A 23,359-nucleotide genomic window follows, 5' to 3' on the forward strand; every position below is an offset into this window, starting at 1 on the left:
AGCATTGGCCCTGTTTTCCAAGGATGTGAGACAACAGACTTCAGGTATGAGTGTCTCTCCAGTGTGCCTCTCTGTGCCCATTGTTTATGTAAGAGAACAAGTCATTGTCATGTTCCCCAACTTTATGGAGCAAGAAAATTCATTATCCTTCCCAGGGACCTTCCTCCAAATTCACCTCTCTTCTATACACCCCATGCTTCCTTCTCTCAACTCTTTGAGCTGGAAAGGCCAAAAAGTCCCCAAGTTGATCCTAAAGTTCTTGCAGGCCCTCTGCTTCCTAAATATGCCAAGGCTGTTATTGAAGGTGCACATCTGTGCACAGCCACAAAACACATGCCTCAGTTTTGGGAAGACAAATGTTAAATTGCCGCTCTGAAATGACCACGGCAGTTCCATGATGCAAGATGGAGAGGAAAAAAGGCAGAGGAGGGTGCTGAGGGAGGTCCCTGTATTTTGCAGGCCAGGCAGCCACAGGGACGAGACGCGGGTGGACGCCGTGTGCAGCTACAGCAAGGAGGCCTCGGCTGCGCCTTTGGACAGGGAGGGGCTGTACCACCAAGTGAGCAACAAGACCAGAGGCATCACCCAGCTGGGCCCCTACAGCCTGGACAAGGACAGCCTCTTCGTCAACGGTGAGCGGCGCTCCTCCCTCAGCCTCCTCTGCTCTGCCAAGGCAGCCCTCGCCCAGTGCTGTCCCTGGCCCACATCCAGCTCCTGACCCTCTGTCTCTCTCTTTTCCCAGGATACAACGAGCAGTCAGTGCTAACCAGTGAGTACCTTGCAGGAGTGGGATGGAATCTGAAGACAGCAAAGGGCTCACTGGGATCTTATCTAGGGCAGAGGAAGCTGAGGGCATGTCCTTCGGCTTCCAGGATAGAAGCAGGAATTCTTCCAGCCTTTCCCATGGAGAGCAGGGATGGCAGGATGACCTCTATGGTTTGCCAACCACAGCCTTGACATCCTGGGTTTTGCCTCTTTCCCTTCCCCCTTTGTGCTTCTTCCAGCTCCCACCCACCCACCAACAACGACAGCTGCTGCCCTTGAGCGTTTCACCGTCAACTTCACCATCACCAACCTTCCCTACACTTCCGACCTGGAGAATCCTGACTCGGCCAAGTTCAGAGCTACTCGAAGGGTTATGAACATGATGGTAGGTGGACTAGTTCTGAGCCATCTCCTTGGCCTCCCTGACCTCATCAGTTTGGTAGCAGTGCAGAGGAGGTGGCGAAGGCCTAATTGTGAAACGTCTTCCATTGGCAGCTGGACCGCCTGCTGAAGACCAGCACCATTGGTCCTGCTTTTCAGGGATGTGAAACAGACTTCAGGTATGCTCTGCACCCCAGCGTCCCTTTGCAAGCCTCATGCTCACATGAGAGGTCAAGGGCTGGGTCAGAGAACACTCATGTTGTCCACTCTTACAAAGGGAGCCCCTTCTCCTTGATGCCGTTCTGCTCCAGGATGTTCTCCCTGTGCTACTTGCTCTTGGAGGTCCCTTTCTAAACCCATCCTCTCATCCTTGCATGGAATAGGCCAAGATTATTTGGTAAACTCAAGAGTATTTACAACACCATTCCAGGCACTCTCCTTAATCAAGTATCCCAGAGCATTAGTGAGAATGAGGAGCAGTATGTGGCCACCAAACACACATATGTTTAGGGAAGGCAGACCAAGGATTTCAACTTACAAATGGCTATGAAAGGCTTAAAAGGAGAAGGTACAGATGAGAGTGCTCAGGGAAGTCCCTGTGTTTTGCAGGCCAGGCAGCCACAGGGACGAGACGCGGGTGGACGCCGTGTGCAGCTACAGCAAGGAGGCCTCGGCTGCGCCTTTGGACAGGGTGGGGCTGTACCACCAAGTGAGCAACAAGACCAGAGGCATCACCCAGCTGGGCCCCTACAGCCTGGACAAGGACAGCCTCTTCGTCAACGGTGACTGAGGCTCCTCCCTCGGCCTCCTCTGCTCTGCCAAGGCAGCCCTCGCCCAGTGCTGTCCCTGGCCCACATCCAGCTCCTGACCCTCTGTCTCTCTCTTTTCCCAGGATACAATGAGCAGCCAGTGCTGACCAGTGAGTACCTTGCAGGAGTGGGATGGGATCTGAAGGCAGCAAAGGGCTCACTGTGGATTCAGAGGAGGATGAGGGCTTGTGCTAGGCTTCCTGGCTGCGGGCTTGAATTCTTCCAGCCTTTCCCATGGATAGCAGAGGTGGCAGGATGACCTCTATGGTTTGCCAACCACAGCCTTGACATCCTGGGTTTTGCCTCTTTCCCTTCCCCTTTGTGCTTCTTCCAGCTCCCACCCACCCACCAACAACGACAGCTACTGCCTTTGAGCGTTTCACCGTCAACTTCACCATCACCAACCTTCCCTACACTTCCGACCTGGAGAATCCTGAATCGGCCAAGTTCAGAGCTACTCGAAGGGTTATGAACACATTGGTAAGTGGGCCGGCCATGGAAAATTGTCTTGCCTTGCCTGGGTTCCCTTCCTCTAGAAGAACACTGAGATTGCCATGCCTTAACAGTGACACCATTTCCCTTGGCAGCTGGACCGCCTGCTGAAGGACAGCAGCATTGGCCCTGTTTTCCAAGGATGTGAGACAACAGACTTCAGGTATGAGTGTCTCTCCAGTGTGCCTTTCTGTGCCCTTGCTTATGTATGTGGACCAGTCATTGTCATGTTCTCTGCCTTCAGGGGGCAAGTACATTCACCGTCCATCCCAGAATCTTCTTTCTAATGCACCTCACGCATATGCATCCCCCTTATTTCCTGCATTTCCCACATTGAGCAGGGAAGGCCCAAAAGTTCTTGCAGGCTCTCTGCTTCCTATATATGCCAAGGCTGTTATTGAAGGCACAGATCAGTGTACGGCCACAAAACACATGCCTCAGTTTTGGGAAGACAAATGTTAAATAGCCACTCTGAAATGACCATGGCAGTTCCATGATGCCAGATGGAGAGAAAAAAAGGCAGAGGAGGGTGCTGAGGGAGGTCCCTGTGTTTTGCAGGCCAGGCAGCCACAGGGACGAGACCCAGGTGGACGCCGTATGCAGCTACAGCAAGGAGGCCTCGGCTGCGCCTTTGGACAGGGTGGGGCTGTACCACCAAGTGAGCAACAAGACCAGAGGCATCACCCAGCTGGGCCCCTACAGCCTGGACAAGGACAGCCTCTATGTCAACGGTGAGCGGCGCTCCTCCCTCGGCCTCCTCTGCTCTGCCAAGGCAGCCCTCGCCCAGTGCTGTCCCTGGCCCACATCCAGCTCCTGACCCTCTGTCTCTCTCTTTTCCCAGGATACAACGAGCAGCCAGTGCTAACCAGTGAGTACCTTGCAGGAGAGGGATGGGATCTGAAGGCAGCAAAGGGCTCACTGGGATGTTCTCCAGGGCAGAGGAAGCTGAGGGCATGTTCTTTGGCTTCCAGGATGGAGGCAGCAATTCTTCCAGCCTTTCCCATGGAGAACAGGGATGGCAGGATGACCTCTATGGTTTGCCAACCACAGCCTTGACATCTTGGGTTTTGCCTCTTTCCCTTCCCCCTTTGTGCTTCTTCCAGCTCCCACCCACCCACCAACAACGACAGCTGCTGCCCTTGAGCGTTTCACCGTCAACTTCACCATCACCAACCTTCCCTACACTTCCGACCTGGAGAATCCTGACTCGGCCAAGTTCAGAGCTACTCGAAGGGTTATGAACATGATGGTAGGTGGACCAGCACTGAGCTGTCTCCTTGGCCTCCCTGACCTCATCAGTTTGGTAGCAGTGCAGAGGAGCTGGCCATGGCTTAATTGTGAAACGTCTTCCATTGGCAGCTGGACCGCCTGCTGAAGACCAGCACCATTGGTCCTGCTTTTCAGGGATGTGAAACAGACTTCAGGTATGCTCTGCACCCCAGCGTCCCTTTGCAAGCCTCATGCTCACATGAGAGGTCAAGGGCTGGGTCAGAGAACACTCATGTTGTCCACTCTTACAAAGGGAGCCCCTTCTCCTTGATGCCGTTCTGCTCCAGGATGTTCTCCCTGTGCTACTTGCTCTTGGAGGTCCCTTTCTAAACCCATCCTCTCATCCTTGCATGGAATAGGCCAAGATTATTTGGTAAACTCAAGAGTATTTTCAACACCATTCCAGGAACTCTCCTTAATCAAGTTTCCCAGAGCATTAGTGAGAATGAGGAGCAGTATGTGGCCACCAAACACACATATGTTTAGGGAAGGCAGACCAAGGATTTCAACTTACAAATGGCTATGAAAGGCTTAAAAGGAGAAGGTACAGATGAGAGTGCTCAGGGAGGTCCCTGTGTTTTGCAGGCCAGGCAGCCACAGGGACGAGACGCGGGTGGACGCCGTGTGCAGCTACAGCAAGGAGGCCTCGGCTGCGCCTTTGGACAGGGTGGGGCTGTACCACCAAGTGAGCAACAAGACCAGAGGCATCACCCAGCTGGGCCCCTACAGCCTGGACAAGGACAGCCTCTATGTCAACGGTGACTGAGGCTCCTCCCTCGGCCTCCTCTGCTCTGCCAAGGCAGCCCTCGCCCAGTGCTGCCCCTGGCCCACATCCAGCTCCTGACCCTCTGTCTCTCTCTTTTCCCAGGATACAACGAGCAGCCAGTGCTGACCAGTGAGTACCTTGCAGGAGTGGGATGGGATCTGAAGGTAGCAAGGGCCACTTACTTGTCTTCTTTAGGGCAGTGGACTCTGCCGGCTGGGGCTTGAGATCCTGGGCATATGGGGAGTCTCCTTGCCTTGGCCTTGGAGAACTGAGCTGGCAGGAGACCTCTGCACTAATGCAGCCAGAGCTATAACAATCACAGTTTTCCAATTTGTAATTCCCTATCTGTTCTTCTTTCAGCTCCAACCCACCCACCAACAACGACAGCTGCTACCCTTGAGCGTTTCACCGTCAACTTCACCATCACCAACCTTCCCTACACTTCTGACCTGGAGAATCCTGACTCGGCCAAGTTCAGAGCTACTCGAAGGGTTATGAACATGATGGTAGGTGGACCAGCACTGAGCCATATCCCTGATCTCCCTGGCCTCATCAGTTTGGTAGCAGTGCAGAGGAGCTGGCCATGGCTTAATTGTGAAACGTCTTCCATTGGCAGCTGGACCGCCTGCTGAAGACCAGCACCATTGGTCCTGCTTTTCAGGGATGTGAAACAGACTTCAGGTATGCTCTGCACCCCAGCGTCCCTTTGCAAGCCTCATGCTCACATGAGAGGTCAAGGGCCGGGTCAGAGAACACTCATGTTGTCCACTCTTACAAAGGGAGCCCCTTCTCCTTGATGCCGTTCTGCTCCAGGATGTTTTCTCTGTGTTATTTCCTCTTGGAGGTCCCTTTCTAAACCCATCCTCTCATCCTTGCATGGAATAGGCCAAGGTTATTTGGTAAACTCAGGAGTATTTTCAACACCATTCCAGGCTCTCTCCTTAATCTAGTATCCCAGAGCATTAGTGAGAATGAGGAGCAGTATGTGGCCACCAAACACACATATGTTTAGGGAAGGCAGACCAAGGATTTCAACTTACTGATGGCTATGAATGCACCAGGCTGAAAGGCAGAATATACCGATGAGAGTGCTCAGGGAGGTCCCTGTGTTTTGCAGGCCAGGCAGCCACAGGGACGAGACGCGGGTGGACGCCGTGTGCAGCTACAGCAAGGAGGCCTCGGCTGCGCCTTTGGACAGGGTGGGGCTGTACCACCAAGTGAGCAACAAGACCAGAGGCATCACCCAGCTGGGCCCCTACAGCCTGGACACGGACAGCCTCTACGTCAATGGTGAGCAGCGCTCCTCCCTCGGCCTCCTCTGCTCTGCCAAGGCAGCCCTCGCCCAGTGCTGTCCCTGGCCCACATCCAGCTCCTGACCCTCTGTCTCTCTCTTTTCCCAGGATACAACGAGCAGCCAGTGCTGACCAGTGAGTACCTTGCAGGAGTGGGATGGAATCTGAAGACAGCAAAGGGCTCACTGGGATCTTATCTAGGGCAGAGGAAGCTGAGGGCATGTCCTTCGGCTTCCAGGATAGAAGCAGGAATTCTTCCAGCCTTTCCCATGGAGAGCAGGGATGGCAGGATGACCTCTATGGCTTGCCAACCACAGTCTGGACATCCTGGGTTTTGCCTCTTTCCCTTCCCCCTTTGTGCTTCTTCCAGCTCCCACCCACCCACCAACAACGACAGCTGCTGCCCTTGAGCGTTTCACCGTCAACTTCACCATCACCAACCTTCCCTACACTTCCGACCTGGAGAATCCTGACTCGGCCAAGTTCAGAGCTACTCGAAGGGTTATGAACATGATGGTAGGTGGACCAGAACTGAGCCATATCCCTGATCTCCCTGACCTCATCAGTTTGGTAGCAGTGCAGAGGAGCTGGCCATGGCTTAATTGTGAAACGTCTTCCATTGGCAGCTGGACCGCCTGCTGAAGACCAGCACCATTGGTCCTGCTTTTCAGGGATGTGAAACAGACTTCAGGTATGCTCTGCACCCCAGCGTCCCTTTGCAAGCCTCATGCTCACATGAGAGGTCAAGGGCTGGGTCAGAGAACACTCATGTTGTCCACTCTTACAAAGGGAGCCCCTTCTCCTTGATGCCGTTCTGCTCCAGGATGTTTTCTCTGTGTTATTTCCTCTTGGAGGTCCCTTTCTAAACCCATCCTCTCATCCTTGCATGGAATAGGCCAAGGTTATTTGGTAAACTCAAGAGTATTTACAACACCATTCCAGGCTCTCTCCTTAATCAAGTATCCCAGAGCATTAGTGAGAATGAGGAGCAGTATGTGGCCACCAAACACACACGTGTTTAGGGAAGGCAGACCAAGGATTTCAACTTACTGATGGCTATGAATGCACCAGGCTGAAAGGCAGAATATACTGATGAGAGTGCTCAGGGAGGTCCCTGTGTTTTGCAGGCCAGGCAGCCACAGGGACGAGACCCGGGTGGACGCCGTGTGCAGCTACAGCAAGGAGGCCTCGGCTGCGCCTTTGGACAGGGTGGGGCTGTACCACCAAGTGAGCAACAAGACCAGAGGCATCACCCAGCTGGGCCCCTACAGCCTGGACAAGGACAGCCTCTACGTCAATGGTGAGCAGCGCTCCTCCCTCGGCCTCCTCTGCTCTGCCAAGGCAGCCCTCGCCCAGTGCTGTCCCTGGCCCACATCCAGCTCCTGACCCTCTGTCTCTCTCTTTTCCCAGGATACAACGAGCAGCCAGTGCTGACCAGTGAGTACCTTGCAGGAGTGGGATGGAATCTGAAGACAGCAAAGGGCTCACTGGGATCTTATCTAGGGCAGAGGAAGCTGAGGGCATGTCCTTCGGCTTCCAGGATAGAAGCAGGAATTCTTCCAGCCTTTCCCATGGAGAGCAGGGATGGCAGGATGACCTCTATGGCTTGCCAACCACAGTCTGGACATCCTGGGTTTTGCCTCTTTCCCTTCCCCCTTTGTGCTTCTTCCAGCTCCCACCCACCCACCAACAACGACAGCTGCTGCCCTTGAGCGTTTCACCGTCAACTTCACCATCACCAACCTTCCCTACACTTCCGACCTGGAGAATCCTGACTCGGCCAAGTTCAGAGCTACTCGAAGGGTTATGAACACATTGGTAAGGGGACCGGCACTGAGCCATATCCTTTCCCTCTTTGGCTTCATCATCTTGGGATGAGTGCAGGCAGCTGGCCATGCCTTAACTGGGAATCCTCTTTCCTTGGCAGCTGGACCGCCTGCTGAAGGACAGCAGCATTGGCCCCGTTTTCCAAGGATGTGAAACAACCGACTTCAGGTATGAGTTGCACCCCAGTGTCCCTTTGCAAGGCTCTCCTATACATAACGAGGCTGGTCACACTCATGGTCTCCTCTTTCCTGGAGGCAGGATTTTCTACCTTATGGCTTTCTTCTTTCTGAATTTCTCCCCAAAGCCCTTCTCTCCTAGAACACCCTCTCACTGGCTTTACTCTCATCTTGGGGTAGTGAAGGTGAAGATTACTTGGCATCCCCTAGAAGGTCTTCCAATTCCTTCCAGGCTCTCTCCTTCATGAAGTGTCTCAGGGCTTTCTTGGAGCTGGAGAACTCCCAAATACACACATTTGGGAGAGAGAGGGCTTGATTTCAAATTCAGAAATGGAGAGAGCAGGAAAAGGTTACAGGCCTGAGAGGAGAGTGCAGAGGAAGTGCTGAGGGAGGTCCCTGTATTTTGCAGGCCAGGCAGCCACAGGGACGAGACCCGGGTGGACGCCGTGTGCAGCTACAGCAAGGAGGCCTCGGCTGCGCCTTTGGACAGGGTGGGGCTGTACCACCAAGTGAGCAACAAGACCAGAGGCATCACCCAGCTGGGCCCCTACAGCCTGGACAAGGACAGCCTCTACGTCAATGGTGAGTGGCGCTCCTCCCTCAGCCTCCTCTGCTCTGCCAAGGCAGCCCTCGCCCAGTGCTGTCCCTGGCCCACATCCAGCTCCTGACCCTCTGTCTCTCTCTTTTCCCAGGATACAATGAGCAGCCAGTGCTGACCAGTGAGTACCTTGCAGGAGTGGGATGGGATCTGAAGGCAGCAAAGGGCTCACTGTGGATTCAGAGGAGGCTGAGGGCTTGTGCTAGGCTTCCTGGATAGAGTCAGGAATTCATCCAGCCTTTCCCATGGAGAGCAGGGATGGCAATGCAGGGATGTGGTTTTGCAACCACAGCCTTGACATCCTGGGTTTTGCCTCTTTTCCTTGCCCCTTTGTGCTTCTTCCAGCTCCCACCCACCCACCAACAACGACAGCTGCTGCCCTTGAGCGTTTCACCGTCAACTTCACCATCACCAACCTTCCCTACACTTCTGACCTGGAGAATCCTGACTCGGCCAAGTTCAGAGCTACTCGAAGGGTTATGAACACATTGGTAAGTGGGCCGGCCATGGAAAATTGTCTTGTCTTCCCTGGGCTCCCTCCACTTAGAAGAACACTGAGATTGCCATGCCTTAACTGTGACACCATTTCCCTTGGCAGCTGGACCGCCTGCTGAAGGAAAGCAGCATTGGCCCTGTTTTCCAAGGATGTGAGACAACAGACTTCAGGTATGAGTGTCTCTCCAGTGTGCCTCTCTGTGCCCTTGCTTATGTATGTGGACCAGTCATTGTCATGTTCCCCACCTTTATGGAGCAAGGACCTTCTCCTACCATCCCAGGATCTTCTTCCCAATGTACCTCATGCTTATATGTCCCCCTCATTTCCTGCATTTCTCTCTTTGAGCAAGGGAGGCCCAAAAGTTCTTGCAGGCCCTCTGCTTCCTAAATACGCCAAGGCGTTATTGAAGGTGCAGATCAGTGTACGGCCACAAAACACATGCCCCAGTTTTGGGAAGACAAATGTTAAATTGCCACTCTGAAATGACCATGGTAGTTCCATGGTGCAAGCTCCAGAGGAGAACAGGCAGAGGAGAGTGCTCAGGGAGGTCCCTGTGTTTTGCAGGCCAGGCAGCCACAGGGACGAGACGCGGGTGGACGCCGTGTGCAGCTACAGCAAGGAGGCCTCGGCTGCGCCTTTGGACAGGGTGGGGCTGTACCACCAAGTGAGCAACAAGACCAGAGGCATCACCCAGCTGGGCCCCTACAGCCTGGACACGGACAGTCTCTACGTCAACGGTGATTTTTTTTTCATTTATTTAATTTTCATATATTTCATTTTCTATGCTTTGGTGATTTCATATCTTGTCGTTTTCTTTCACAAAATCATTCCTCTTTTTGTAGTACTTTTTCTTCTTTCACTCATTTGTATCTCTCATTGTTTTTCCATGGACATCTCATACATTCTACATACGTTTATTATTTTACCTCCTTCTATGTATTTTTTAATACATTAAAATTAATCTTTTTCAAGTGTATTTTCTCATTTACTCTATGTTAAAGTATTCTATTTACGAATATCTCAGAAAATAAAAGGGTCTGACCTCTCAATGTCATTCAAGCACTATCACTTATCGCTGCTTTACATAATCATGCATAAATTTTCCATGTAGAAATTAAATGATTCCTTGGCCATGGCAGTGTTGTTGGAACCTGATGATTTTTAACTTCCTTTCCACCCCAAACCAGTCTGTGATTCTAAACTGGATTTCGGGAATTGGTAAATTTCCTCTAAATATCCCTAAGAAATGGAGAATTCTGTGCACTGCTAAGAAAAGCAGCACCTTGCCAACACAGTAATATGCATTTATGCCTGGACAGTCACCAAATCAATCTTTCCTAGGAAATGTTTACTCAGGCGCTCTCAGACATGTTCTGTATTCTAGTGTGTGCCAAACCTTTCCAACTCTAAGGCACTTCCTCAAGTCCTGTTCCTTTTCTTTCCCCCATAGGTCATCATGAAGTGCAGCCTGAACTATGTAAGTACCACTAAAGGGAAATTGAGGGGCAGGAAGATTTTGCTAATTAGCAACAGCCAAAACAGGAAGTTGGATTAATCAAGCAAGAGCACTGCTGGTTTATAAAGTAGTGTTAAGAGAATTTGTGAGCCTGTTTGGGAACCATAGCTTATATAGCCTTGAAGCCCCCTAGATTATCTGGGAATTTTACCTAGAGTGCTTCCTCTTGGGATGTTGAACATTAATGGTACTTTCAAGCAATAATTTTCCTTTTTCATTACAGCTGCTGATCAAACTATCCAACCTCTAGCACCAGCAGTGAAGAACTTCACCCTGAACTTCACAATAACCAACCTCCAGTTCACAGCAGATCTGCAGAAACCCAATTCCAGGAGATTCAAGTCAACAGAAAAAGTCATGTACCACTATGTAAGTCTCACAAACAATGCTCTGCTGGGGCAGAGTTCTCTCAGTATCTCTCATCTCTTACCTTCACTGGGACAACTCACTTCCATGTTGTTATTCCATTTCCAGCTTGATCTTTTACTCCAAAGGAGCAGCATTGGCCCAGCTTACATTGGCTGCAAAATAATGGCATTCAGGTAAGAGCCATGTCTGAGAAAAGTCCCCATTTTCTGCTTCTTAAAATTTCCATTTCTCAGCATTTAACTCATCTTTGGGTATTTTCTTATGTGGTTGTGATGTCTGAGGGGTTTTTCTGATCCCTCTCTTTGTATGCAAGAAGTTAAGATCAATTTCTCATTAATGACTAAACCAATGCCTCGTTTCCTAGGTCCACGGAGAACAGGGATGACACAGTAGTGGATGCCATGTGCAGCTGTAGGGATGAGCCTTCAGATCCCAAATTCAACAGAACAACCATTTACCATGAGCTGAGCAAAATGACCAATGGCATCACCAAGCTGGGACACTACAGCCTCAACAGCCAGAGCCTCTATGTCAATGGTAATGAAACCTTCTCAAGGCATTTTTCCAAATGAAATTGTGGATTCCCTGTCTCTGGAGCTGTTTAAGGCCATGTGGGATGGAGCTCTGAGCATCCTGGTCTAGTTAAAGCTGTCCCTGTCCAGGGCAGAGAGGTGCACCTGGATGGTCTTGAAGGTCCTTTCTATCTCAAACCATTCTGGGATTCTATGTTGGAATCATGGAACCATTATGGTTGGAGAAGACCTCTGATCAAGTCCAGCCTTCAGCGTTGACACAGACTAATTTGAAATTAGAATAAAGAAGGTTTAATTCACCTCTTAAAACAGAGAACAAAAATTAGAGGGCAAAACCCGTCTGTCACCAAGTTAAAAGTCTTGAATTCAGTAACCACAATCTTGTAATAAAATCCCCTGTCTTTAGTCCTGCTGAGTCTTTCTTGGAATATTTTCCTAATAATTTTCCATTTGTTTTTCAGGTTACAATGAACCTCAGATTCTATCCTGTAAGTATATTTAAAACCAAATACAGGTTAAGACTACTTAAAGGCATAAATTGGTTTTCTCTTCTGCTGATTTGGCAGTGTTCTTAACACTGCAAAAGGTCTGAAGGGTGGGATCATGTGCACATGGGTTTTTTCCCTAAGAAAACCAGTAACAGCAATGTCTGATGGAGATCCTGTTCTTATTTACTCATTGTTGTTTTTGTTCTCTCTTGCAGCAGTAAAATCAACCACACAAAGCCCAGGAGCAATCACGGAAAACTTCACCCTGAACTTCACCATAACCAACCTCATGTTCACCACAGACCTGGAGACACCAAACTCCCGTAAATTCCAGTCTGCTGAGAAAATAATGAAACACTACGTAAGCCAAAATGCTGTTGTTTTTCACTGAAATCACCCAGGATTTTGGGGTTCCTGTATTCACAAAGACTTTTCCTTGCTAGATTGACTCCCTGCTTCAGAAGAGCAGCATTGGCCCCCATTTCACTGGCTGCAAAGTGACGGGATTCAGGTGAGCAATAACCACAGAGATTCACTTGGAACTGCAGCAAATGGATTTCCTTACATTTGTCTGGCACTTTAATAATTGTCCTCCTTTCTCAAGTAGTTGCTTTCATTATAATAAAGCTTCTACACCATTTTGTGTGGTCTTAACCTTAAAAAGCCCTTTCCCTTGTAAGGCCATATCTTGGTGGTTTCTGCAGCTCATCTGTGAATTGTGAGCAGATTTATTTGGAGGGTTTTTTAATCACATCAAAACAAAAAAACCAAACAAACCCTCCCCCTCCAAAATATTTTTAATAACTAACAGAAGCTCCATGATATTAAATTCCTCAGGCCTGGGAAGAACAGGGATAGCACAGGAGTGGACACCATCTGTGGCTACAGAAATGGCTCCCAGGTGCCCAAATTTAACCCAGCTGAGGTTTACCAAGAGATGAGGAAAATGACAAATGGCATCACCAAGCTGGGAATCTACGACCTGGACAACAAGAGCCTCTATGTCAATGGTGAGTGTTTGATTTTCCCACTCCTCCAGGCACTGGAGCATTTTGGGACCGCCTCAGCTCTCAGGGATCACCTCAATATTAAAAAAGTCACCTTAAGGAGAAGGTCTAGGGTTTTCTACCTGATTTATCTGTGTAAGATGAAGTATAAAATTTAAAATCTTTCCACGTTGACATTTTTTAAGCTTTTAATTTCTGTATTACATTGAAAAGTGAACTTAATTTTAGTCTTGACCTCAATCATTCACCTGCCTATGAACATTTTGCTTGATTTCAGTCCCACAGTGTATAATTAAACACTGGCCCACACATTTTCTCATTGTAGCCCTGCTCTTCCAAAGCACATTGTTCTGCCTAAGTTTGCTTTGTTTAATACATTCACACCCTTGGGGCCAGGTTCTGATGATTCATTCTCAAGTCATCCTTTTATCACCCCCTCTACACTTCCCTTCTCCAAAGTGGATGCTGTCTTACATAATTCTTTCTCTTGCATTTCCTTTCCAGGTTACAACGAACCCCTTGAGAGATCCCGTAAGTATTTTGCCAAATTCATTTTGCCATGCACATTTTGCCAAATTCATTTCAGGGGAAGCTCTCAAAGGAGCAATGCCCTGAGAAAATCAGAGGGGGAGAGATTATTCGGAGTAGCTTTGAGGTGTGCTGGGATTAGGAATGTTTTGAAAGTGAAAACAGCTTTTTCTGTAGGAAATTCCTAATCCTTCTCCCCTTTGATTACAGCCAGGAGCACCACAGCTGCACCAAAACCAATATCCAGGAATTTCACACTTAACTTCACCTTGACCAACCTCCGCTACACTGCAGATCTGGATGAGCCAAATTCCCGCAGATTCCTTTCCACAGTGAAAGTTATGAACCACTATGTGAGTCTGGCTCTTCTTGTGGCCCTTTTGGGTCTTGGTGGTGACCTAAATCCACCTGCTTTAAACTCAGGATATGATTCCAAATTCTCAATTGTCCTTTTTTTTGACAGCTTGACCCTCTTTTCAAGAGAAGCAGCATAAACTCTGCCTACACAGGATGTAAAGCCATGAGATTTAGGTAAGATTTGGAATTCCAGAATCACAGGATGGGTCAGGTTTGAAGGGACCTCCGTGGGTCACCTGGTCCCACCTCCCTCTCCAGCAGGGTCATCCCAGAGAGCACATGGATTGTGTCCAAATGGCTCTAGAATATTTCCAGTGAGGAGATTCCACAACTTTTCTGGACAATCTGTTCCAGTGCCTGGTCACTGCACAAGGAAGTTGTTCTTCCTCATGTTCATGAATTTCCTGGGCATCAGTTCCTGCCTTGTTCCTCTTGTACTGTTCCTCAGCCCCAAAGGGCAGAGCTTGGTCCCTGCTCTGAGCCCTCCCTGCAGACACTAAAAATATCTGAAAGAATCCTAAAAGTGTCTGAAATACTAAAACACCTAAATATAAAACACCTAAAATACTCCTGAAACTGCAATGAACCATTTCTTTCCCCACTCTCACACACCTTCAATTCATGGCTGTGCTGAGGCCAGAAAAGAGCAGCTGGTGACACTTCCTTGTCCAGCCAGGATTTTTTTTTAGCTGATAAAATAATTTTGGTATCTAAATGTCATCACCCCAATTCTGGAAAGCCTGGTGAAGGATGCAAGAGCCCATTGGCACTGTGGGTTTGGTGTCTGTCCTAAAAACCCCACAGGAAGTTCTTCCAGCAGAGCAGTGTCCCAAAGAACGTGTCTGACGTTTTTCCCCAGGTCTGGAAGGAGCAGGGATGACACAAAAGTGGATGCTGTGTGCAGCTACAAGGACAATGCCAGCCTGGCCAGGTTTGACAGAGAAAAGCTTTACCAGGAGCTGAGCACCATGACAAACAACGTCACCAATCTGGGCCACTACAGCCTGGACAGGAGCAGCCTGTACGTTGATGGTAAGTATCCATGGGGATAACAGGATTTTGGGATCTCCTGGAGATCATTCCTCATCACTGGGGCCTGAGCAATGATGAACCCTTTGGTCTGTTGGTTTTCTTTAAGTTTGACACAATGATAAAACCAGTCCTATAGGATATTGCCATGCTGGCAGCATTTCCATTCCTAAATCAGACAAGTTCCTGGTGAATTTCACTGGTACAGTGTATGACCTAAGCAGGGGTGAATCTATATTGCTTTTATGATATGAACATATGTAAAAATAAATTTACTCTACCCTTTTTATTTAGGTTTTACCCTCACAGACACAGCTGCCACCAAAGAGCCTCTCTTGACTGCAGTCAAACTGGGCTACAGACTGAGCTTTAGAATAATCAATGAAAACCTCACCAACCCTGATTCCCAGTCTCCAGAATACAGAGCAGCAGTAGAAAGCATCACCAACAAGGTAAGGAGGTGTTTGGGAATATGTCTGACTGGTCAGTGCTTGAAGCAACTACCAAAGATTTATGTCTGAATTAAAAAAAAAAATTAAAAAATCAACATTTGGGAACAAAAATTTCTACAATCTGAAAGATGAGATTGACCTTTGATTCAGTTTTGGTTTTAAGTTGTACCTGGTGGGTGTCATCCCTGCCCATGGCAGGGGACTGGGGCTGGAGGATCATTAAGGTCTTTTCCAACCCAAACCATTTGATGATTCCATGTGGTCTTATGAAATTCTCTCCAGCCAAAGACATGGACTGCAAAATGCCAGAGCTGATCTGTTAAATGAACATTAACAGATGTTCATTCAGCATTTCACTCCCACCTCGAGAACTGCATCCAAGGCCAATCCCTGCTGGCAAATCCCTGGTCTACACATGATTCAGTCCTAGAATCCAATGTTTTCTCTTCAGCACCAATCCAATTTATCAAACTGATGAGGCTGTGGTTGGGTGGGTTTTGCTCTCTTTGAGCTCTGGGTCTGTGAGGTGGGGATGTGACTCAGGACACTGCTCCCCCACACTGCCATCCTGCTCAGATAAGGCAGGAATGCTTGCCAGGCTGGAAGTCGGACCCCATCCCCAAAAAAGTGCCTATTCCAAAGTAAAACCCAACCCCCATGAAATCCAACCAGCAAAAAATAACCCTGGCATTTCTCCAGAGTTCAAGTCCCTCCTGCTGGCCTAAAGCCTCCAGCACAGTGCCCAAACTCATTAATATTTAATGGGACATTTTAATTTCAGATGAATCACCTGTACCGTCAGAGCGACCTGCGGGACCAGTTCCTGACCTGCAGGATCACCAGGCTGAGGTCTGGGATAAAATCTGATTTTGTTTAAAGATTGCTACACCCTGGCACTGCTCCCCCATGGCCAAGAGCCACTGGCCCCTATGGATTTCCTCCCTTCCATTCTCCTGTGGGAAACTGATGCCCTAAGGAGGCATTTCCAGACTTCACAGAAGTTGTCGGTTTGAATTTATTTTGGGGTTTCTCAGTCAGGGTTTCTGTAAGGCACTCTCAGGTCTCTGAGTATCCCAGGAATTACAGATTCCATCCTTTTCCACCAGTTCCACCTGGGAACTGGTGATCCTGTGGCCTCTGCACTCGTCTCAACCTGAGCTCCACTAGATTTTAAAAGTGAGCTGTGATGTCCTGCTCAAGACTGAGTGAGGCTTGAACAAAGGACCCTCCCACAACACCAAAGATTTAAAAAACCTAAAAGTGCTGCTTTTTCCTTGCATTCATGCAATACAACCTAAATCTGTCCAGAGAAGACGTAAAATTTTAACTCCTGTCCCTGTCCAGAGGAAAAGCCCCAAGCAGCCCATTCCACACCATTATTCCACCACATCACTTTAAACCACTCAACCTTCAGGACAACAGGAACCCTTCAGGAAACTCCTTCCCACACGGAGCTTCCTGCCCATCCTACTTATCCCCAAACCTCTGTCCCTCTGCCCACAGGCCTGGATCCATAGTGGTTGACTGCCAGTGCTTCTTCCAGCCCAACCCCAGCATCAACAGGGCTGTGGTTGAAAGGACTTTCCAGGACAGGACCTCCAACACCACCGGGCTGTGGCTGGGGAGCAGCTACCGACTTCAGGAATTCTCAGTGGACAGTACGTGGATCAAATCCCTTCCCAGTGTCCACATGGATAACTCACTTTGCCATGGCACACTCAGAATCTCCCAAATTTGCTCTGTCAGGGCACAAATAAATCTATTATTAAGTTGAATCACTGGACTCTGAGTTAGGCCATTCAGACATTCAGTCCTCTAGTCACTGATGGCTTAAGGGGTTGTTCAGTATTAAGATGTTCTCCAGTATTAAATTTAATAAAAAATATTAAATTTAATTTTAAAATTAAATTGTTCTTCAAAATAAGGTGTTTTCAGTATTAAAAAAAAATCATAAATTGCAGTTTGAACTGATTACCACAGCTAGAGATAAACAGACTTTCAGCTTTTTTTTCCCAATGTGCAGCATACCAAAGAAATAAATGCCCTGGTATATCTGGAGTTTCCTGTCAGGCCTCAGTGCAACTCAAGTTCTGCCAATCTAATACTTCCAGCTAAAAGACTGCTGCTCAGTGCTGCTTGCTAGGAAAGCCTCAGTTTCTCCCTGCTAGAGTTTAATTTTCCTCTCCATTTCCAGCCTTGGAACTCTCAGTTGAGGCAGCAACCCACAAGACACCCCTCGAGTCTCGCAAAGAGAACTTCGGATTAAATTTCCAAATCTCCAACCTTCCCTACTCGCCAGAGCTGCAGGACTCCAGCTCCCAGATGTACCAAGAGAACAAAGAGAAGATTGAGAAAGAGGTGAAATGAACAGCAAAAGCTTGAGTTCCCTGTCCAAAGGATGTGTTAAATTAACTCCGCTTTCCTCAACTCTTTTGTTTCTCCCCATCAGCTCGAGGTATTCAGGAGCAGCCACCTGAAGGAACAATTTGTTGGCTGCACTGTGGAGAGCTTTGGGTATGTCCAGTGGTGTTTTCAAGTCCCAAGGGAGCGGTTCAGGAGGTCATTTAGGGTGTCCACCCCTCCCTGCCAACCTCTGTTCCCCCAGTGACACACGGGAGTCACCTCACTCTCCCTCAGTCACTTTTGCCTTTACCACAAAAGGTTTCTGTCCAAACAGAGCTGGTTTTGTTTCGGTGCTTGCAGAGCTGTTTTCATGCATGAACAATCCCAGGGTAAAGCAAACATGTTCATTCTCTCATTTAACGTGCTCAAATAGGCTCAAATTCCACTGGCACACTGAAGGAAACCCAACTGACCAGCCTGAGGACAAAATCTGCCTGTGGAGGGTCCTCCAACTACTCTTTGGAGGAACAAAGTGGCAGAGTAGATTTAACTTTTAGAAATAAAGCTGATTTAACTCATAGAGCTGATTTTCCTTGTAGAAATAGAGCTGATTTGCCTCTTAGAGATGATTTACCTCTTAGAAATGCCTTGCTGGGGATTAAATCAGAGGATGGAATTCACAAGGTGCCAGCAGTTCCTGCCTCACCCAGAACAAGCCACTAAAAGTGATCCCATCCCAATGAGACGTCACTGGGACATCTGCAAACCTGAGACCCCAAATCCCTCTCCCTGCTCTACTCAGCTTCATTTTCTCTCCTCTCTGCCACCCTCCAGGCCTGTCCATGGCAAAGGACACACAGAGGTTTCCTCCATCTGCAAGTTCACCCTGGATCCCCTCTCAGGGACTTTACCAGAGCAGGAGGTGTTTGAGGAGCTGAAAATCCTGACCCAGGGCTTCACCAGGCTGGGTCCCAGCTATGAGCTGGAGGAGCAGAGTCTGATGGTGGAAGGTGAGAGCTCCTGGAGGGACATTTTGGGGAATTCTTCCTGTTTTTGCCTAAATCAGCTCCAGAGTTCCATTCCTCATCTGTCCCACTCCTCATTTCCAGGTTACTCACCACTCAAAACAGAAGAGCCAGAGTCCAAAAGATCAGGTGGGTGCTTTTTTGGCAAGGATTGACCCAACAGCCACTGAATGCTTGAGCTCTAATAAATAATTGAACCCTGATAAATACTTGAGCTGCAATAAATTAGCATCAGATCTCTTGGAATGGGACTAAACCCATGGAAATGACAAAAAATCCAGGGCTCTTGGTAGCAAACAGCAGGTGCCACCAGCCTGAGGGGAATGGAATTGAAGGACAGGCAAAAGCAGTTTGGGAACTGTTTGAAAACTCTGGCACCAATAAATTTTGATAACTGCAGTATTTCTAAAAATAAAAAAAACCCTGACCAGATATGGTTTAGTTTATCTAGAACCCCAGGATTAACAGCAAACACAGAGAGAGAAAAAAATACCCTGAGCTGTCACTTTCCTAAACACTCTGGTAAAATAACCACAGCCTTTGCTGACACCCTGAGCCCTGTCCCTGACCCCAGAAGTGTCCAGGAGCTGTTAAGACAGAACTTTGTCACTCTGAACACCCCTGGAACCAGCTGGGGGCTCTGCTGCTCCCTGCAGTGACATTTAAGGTTGTGGATCCCTGAACCCTCACTCCATTTTCCCAAATTTCTGTAATTTTCCCTGACCTACAGAGCGTTCAGCACTTCTGAACTTTGCCAGGGTGAGATCTCCCTCTCAGACCCCACGAGGAGGAGTCTCTAAACCTGATGTGCCCTTTTTTTTCCCTTTTTCAGAGCTTCAGTTCTGGGCCATCATCCTCATCTGCCTTTTCACCCTGCTGGGTTTCATCCTCCTCCTCTTGTTGTGCTTCCTGGTGAGTGTCCCCTTTGCTGTCCCACTGTCCCCTGGCTCTGCAGAGCCACAGGAGGGACATTCAGACCCATTCCCAAGGATCCCAGTGGGAGCAGTGCCTGCAAACAGCAAAAACCACCCCAAATCCTTCAGTCCCTGCCAGCTCCTCCAAGCACTGGGGATGGGGAAGGGAATTTAGAGTCAGCTGAGGAGATTTTTAGAAAAGGAAGCAGAATTTTCCTTCTGGAAAAGCAGCAGGATCGTGGCTGGCACTGGGTTTTTGCAGAGGGAAAAACACAAACCCCAAGGCGAGGCCAGCACCAAGATGAGGAGCAGGAATTGGGGAATCCACAGGTGGAAACAGGGAATCCTCTGCAGCATTTCCCAAACCTCTCCCCTGTCCAAATACCTGCAGGATGAGCAGGTTTGGGATGACGACTGCCAAAACCAACATTTTTAACAGCCTGTGGGAACCACACTGAGAGTTTTGTATCCAGTGCCCTCTAACCTGGCAGGGCCATGCTCCAGCTGCAAATCCTTGGAAAAGGCAGAGGAGATCAGATCCTCTTCCCATCTCTGCTTTGATGGGGAAAAGCACTGCTTGAAAACATTGCTTTGCACCAGCTGAGGAGAAGAGCTAAATCTACAGAGAGCACAGAGGTTCAGGAGACAAAATTACAGCCAGCAGGATTTGGGAGAGGAAACCCCTCTGCTGCAGAGCTGCCTTGCAGCTTTAGGCATTTGGGGATTTTTATTCCCAAAATCCCTCCCTTCCCACCTGGCAACGTGATTTGGGGACACCTAATGGTGGGCAGAGCATGGATTCAATATTTTTTGCCGTTAATTTTGGTCATTTTGCCATTAATTTCATTCTTTTCCCATTAATTTTTTGTTCTTTTCCCACCAGGTCCTCTCCTGCCTGAGGAGAAAGTCCCACCTGTACCAGGTGCAGCAGGGCCTGTATGGGTTGTACTTCCCCCACCTGAGCACTGGGAAGGTTCACTGACACCTCAGCTTGGTCTTCCCAGACCTGTTCGTCCACTGATGAAGGAAAAATAGCTATAAAAAAAACTAGAAAATATTTCTGTTATAAATTATTTCAGCGTTTTTTCTCTCCTTGAGACAAACCTTTGCACTATTGCCATGATTCTTTTCATGCTCCAGGAAACTGCCAACAGTGCAGGTGCTGAGGAAAATATTATATTTTTTTTTTAAGCTCTGCAGTGTTTTATATAAATATACATTTTATATAAATATTACACAATTGAAAGAAAATAAAAACTACCAGGAGCTGCAGTTTGCAAAGCCCTTCAGTGTTAATGTCAGTTTTCTGAAAAAGGCTTAAAATTATACTAATTTAGAGATTTTTGGGGACTGACTGTTGTAGATTTAGAAATCCCACCTAGATTTTAGCTTTTTCACACTGAGCTTTAAAAATGTAAATATCTTAAATTAATTCAAATATTTCCTCTATTTATAATTATGACATTATGATGTAAAGAGATCTTGTTAAATCTGAGTGTGACACAGCCAGGCTGTGTATTTTGAGATTGCTGCTGATTTCAGTTCAATAAATGCCACCTTTTACTGCCATGGAGTTCTGTTTCCCCTTTATCAGCATTTTTATCATCCCAAATCAGAAACTCTGCAGAAATCCTGGAGGTTTTGCTCCTCAGCTCCCATCCCACAGCACAGGATCTGTTTTTTGAGTTCAGCACCTTTTCCTGCCCCTCTCACCTGGCCAGAATTGCCCCAAAACTCCCATTTCATGCCCCAATTTCCTGCCCAGCACAAGACTCAGGGCTGTTTCTCTGCAATTACTCGATCCTATAGTTAAATGAATTCTCTGAAAGTGAAAACATTCAATTAGAATTAAGGAACCGATGATTAGTCATTAATCCTTCCACTGCAGGCAATGTTTCCATGCAACCAAAGTCGGTTTTGCCTCCGAAGCCCAGCTCCTCCAGGGCAGGTCCAACCAGTTCCCCCCAGCTCAGAGTTTCCTGCAGAGGATCAGGATCAGTTTGCTCGCTCAAACAAAGGGCTTGAAGCACCAATTATGTCAGCAAACATCGATTAAAAGCTCTCGGAGCTCTTGCAAAACCCCTCTGCAGAGTCCTGAGCTGCCACCCTGCGCCAGGGTCGGTCGGGGTGGGAAGGAATTCCCAGCTCTAATTCCCAGTCTGGCCAAGGAAAGCTGAGTCCAGCCATGAGAATCATAAAATCCTGAGCTGGAAAGATCCCTCAGGGATGATCAGTGCAGCCCCTGGCCCTGCCCAGACCCCCCACCAAGCCCACCCTGAGCATCCCTGAGAGCGCTGTCCAAACGCTCCTGGAGCTCTGGCAGCCTTGGGGCCGGGCCCATTCCCTGGGGAGCCTGGGCAGTGCCAGCAGCCTCGGGGGGAAGAACCTTGCCCTGAGATCCATCCCAAGCCCTGGCACAGCTTTGTGCCATCAGAGCAGCAGCTCCTGCCTTGGCAGCCCTGAGTCCTCAGCTGACTGTCCCTGCTGTGCCTCAGTTTCCTTCTCGCTGGTTCCCCTCTCCCCTGGGAGCCTCTCACTCCCAAAAAGCCACGAGTGAAGCCAGCAGCAGAGATGAGGGGCTGGCTTGCACTGGGAGAGGAAGGTGCCGGTTTTCGGAGCTGTTTCCCGGATATTCTGAATTTTCCTTTTCCCACTCCAGCCCCAGGGGAGGAGCTGCCTCTCCCAGCAGGAGCCGCATCCCTGGTGCCCAGGCTTTGGAGAGGGGAGAATCAGCACTCCCTGCCGGGCGGAGCTGGCACCGCTGTCCCGTCCAGCCCGGGGACAAAAGGCAATGCAGAAAATCCAGCAGTTTCCCAGGGAAGCTCCAGGAGCGCTCCAGGAGCAGCACTGACCGGGAGCACGGAGCACATTTCTCACAGAAAGGCACAAGAAGCTGATCTAATGCAGAAAACCTTCGATGCAGCTCTGCATGACCTGTTTGTGGGGATCCAAAACGCCAAGCACCACTTGAGACCCCACTTCCCAAAGGAATTGCTCCTTTCTGCAGGAACAGCTGCAGAGCACAGCCCAGGACGTGCCGGGTACCACCAAGCCCACCCACCTCTGCCATCCTGGGCAGGGGGCAAACCCCAGCCCTGCCAGAACCAGAGCCACAATTAGAGCTGGAAATCAATGGGAAAGGAGCACCAAGACAACTGTGAGGGAAGGGAGCAGCAGCTGGCTTGAGAAAGGGCTCAAGGGTGCTCTGGGGGAGGCCACGAGCCTCAATCCAGAGCTGCTTTCCAAGGAATAGGAGGCCTCACGTTCCACGGATGCTCCTGAGCATCCCCTGGGCTGTGTCAGAATGAGCCTGGCAGGGCTGGGCCAGCTCAGCAGCACCAGGGGCTCTCCCTGGACCTGGATCGGGCTGGGCAAGGCAGAGCAAGAGGATGGAGAAGGCTGGGAATGTGCTCCCAGCTCCTGCTGCAGCCCCTCCCTTCACCCCCCGCTTTGTCTCCATCTGCCTCTCTTGTCCCCTTCCCCTGCAGATGCACCAGGGAGGCTCCTCAGCGTTCTGTCCTTGTGTCTGTCCTTGTGTCTGTCCTTGTGTGTGTCCTTGTGTCTGTCCCCGGAGGGTGAACTGGCCGCTGGCAGCCCTGATCCCACCCTGCCCTGCCCTGCCCAGCCTGGCACTGCCTGGGAATCACTGCAGGAGCCAGCCTGGGCTGCACAGGTAAGATCAGCTGCTCCTCATCCTCTCCCCAGCAATTCCTATTCCATTGGGCTCTTACAGATGGAAAAATGCTCCATCTGCCTTGGAAGCAGCTGTCAGAATTCTCTTTGTGCAGCGAGGCTCCAGTTCAGGGAGTCACACTCAGACCCCTCTGCACCGCTCTCAGCATCAGCCCAGCCCCACTTCCCAGGGCCAGAATTCCCTCCTGTCCCACCTTTCATGGAGAGAACAGGGGGGACCCGAGCTGCCCTGTC

At 49.3% G+C, this 23,359-nt stretch overlaps 1 protein-coding gene across 1 annotated transcript; it reads left to right on the top strand.

Annotated features, from left to right (window-relative positions):
* The first annotated feature begins 1,720 nt into the window (after positions 1 to 1,720).
* On the top strand, positions 1,721 to 21,001 carry MUC16 (mucin 16, cell surface associated). The gene is made up of 46 exons (XM_086862326.1): positions 1,721 to 1,928; positions 2,039 to 2,065; positions 2,290 to 2,435; positions 2,543 to 2,610; positions 3,006 to 3,178; positions 3,289 to 3,315; positions 3,551 to 3,696; positions 3,807 to 3,871; positions 4,302 to 4,474; positions 4,585 to 4,611; positions 4,843 to 4,988; positions 5,099 to 5,163; positions 5,600 to 5,772; positions 5,883 to 5,909; positions 6,145 to 6,290; positions 6,401 to 6,465; positions 6,902 to 7,074; positions 7,185 to 7,211; positions 7,447 to 7,592; positions 7,702 to 7,769; positions 8,187 to 8,359; positions 8,470 to 8,496; positions 8,721 to 8,866; positions 8,974 to 9,041; positions 9,436 to 9,608; positions 10,322 to 10,348; positions 10,611 to 10,756; positions 10,862 to 10,929; positions 11,121 to 11,293; positions 11,751 to 11,777; positions 11,993 to 12,138; positions 12,221 to 12,288; positions 12,615 to 12,787; positions 13,289 to 13,315; positions 13,523 to 13,665; positions 13,776 to 13,843; positions 14,529 to 14,701; positions 14,993 to 15,150; positions 15,932 to 15,999; positions 16,654 to 16,808; positions 17,345 to 17,508; positions 17,600 to 17,664; positions 18,328 to 18,503; positions 18,603 to 18,647; positions 19,351 to 19,430; positions 20,316 to 21,001. The coding sequence occupies exons 1-46, from the start codon at positions 1,721 to 1,723 to the stop codon at positions 20,412 to 20,414; spliced, it is 4,932 nt and encodes a 1,643-aa protein (XP_086718452.1). The 3' UTR covers positions 20,415 to 21,001.
* The last annotated feature ends 2,358 nt before the right edge of the window (positions 21,002 to 23,359 follow it).

The sequence above is a fragment of the Cyanistes caeruleus genome, chromosome 25 (genome assembly GCF_971803275.1).
Source record: "Cyanistes caeruleus chromosome 25, bCyaCae1.hap1.1, whole genome shotgun sequence".
Taxonomy (NCBI): domain Eukaryota; kingdom Metazoa; phylum Chordata; class Aves; order Passeriformes; family Paridae; genus Cyanistes; species Cyanistes caeruleus.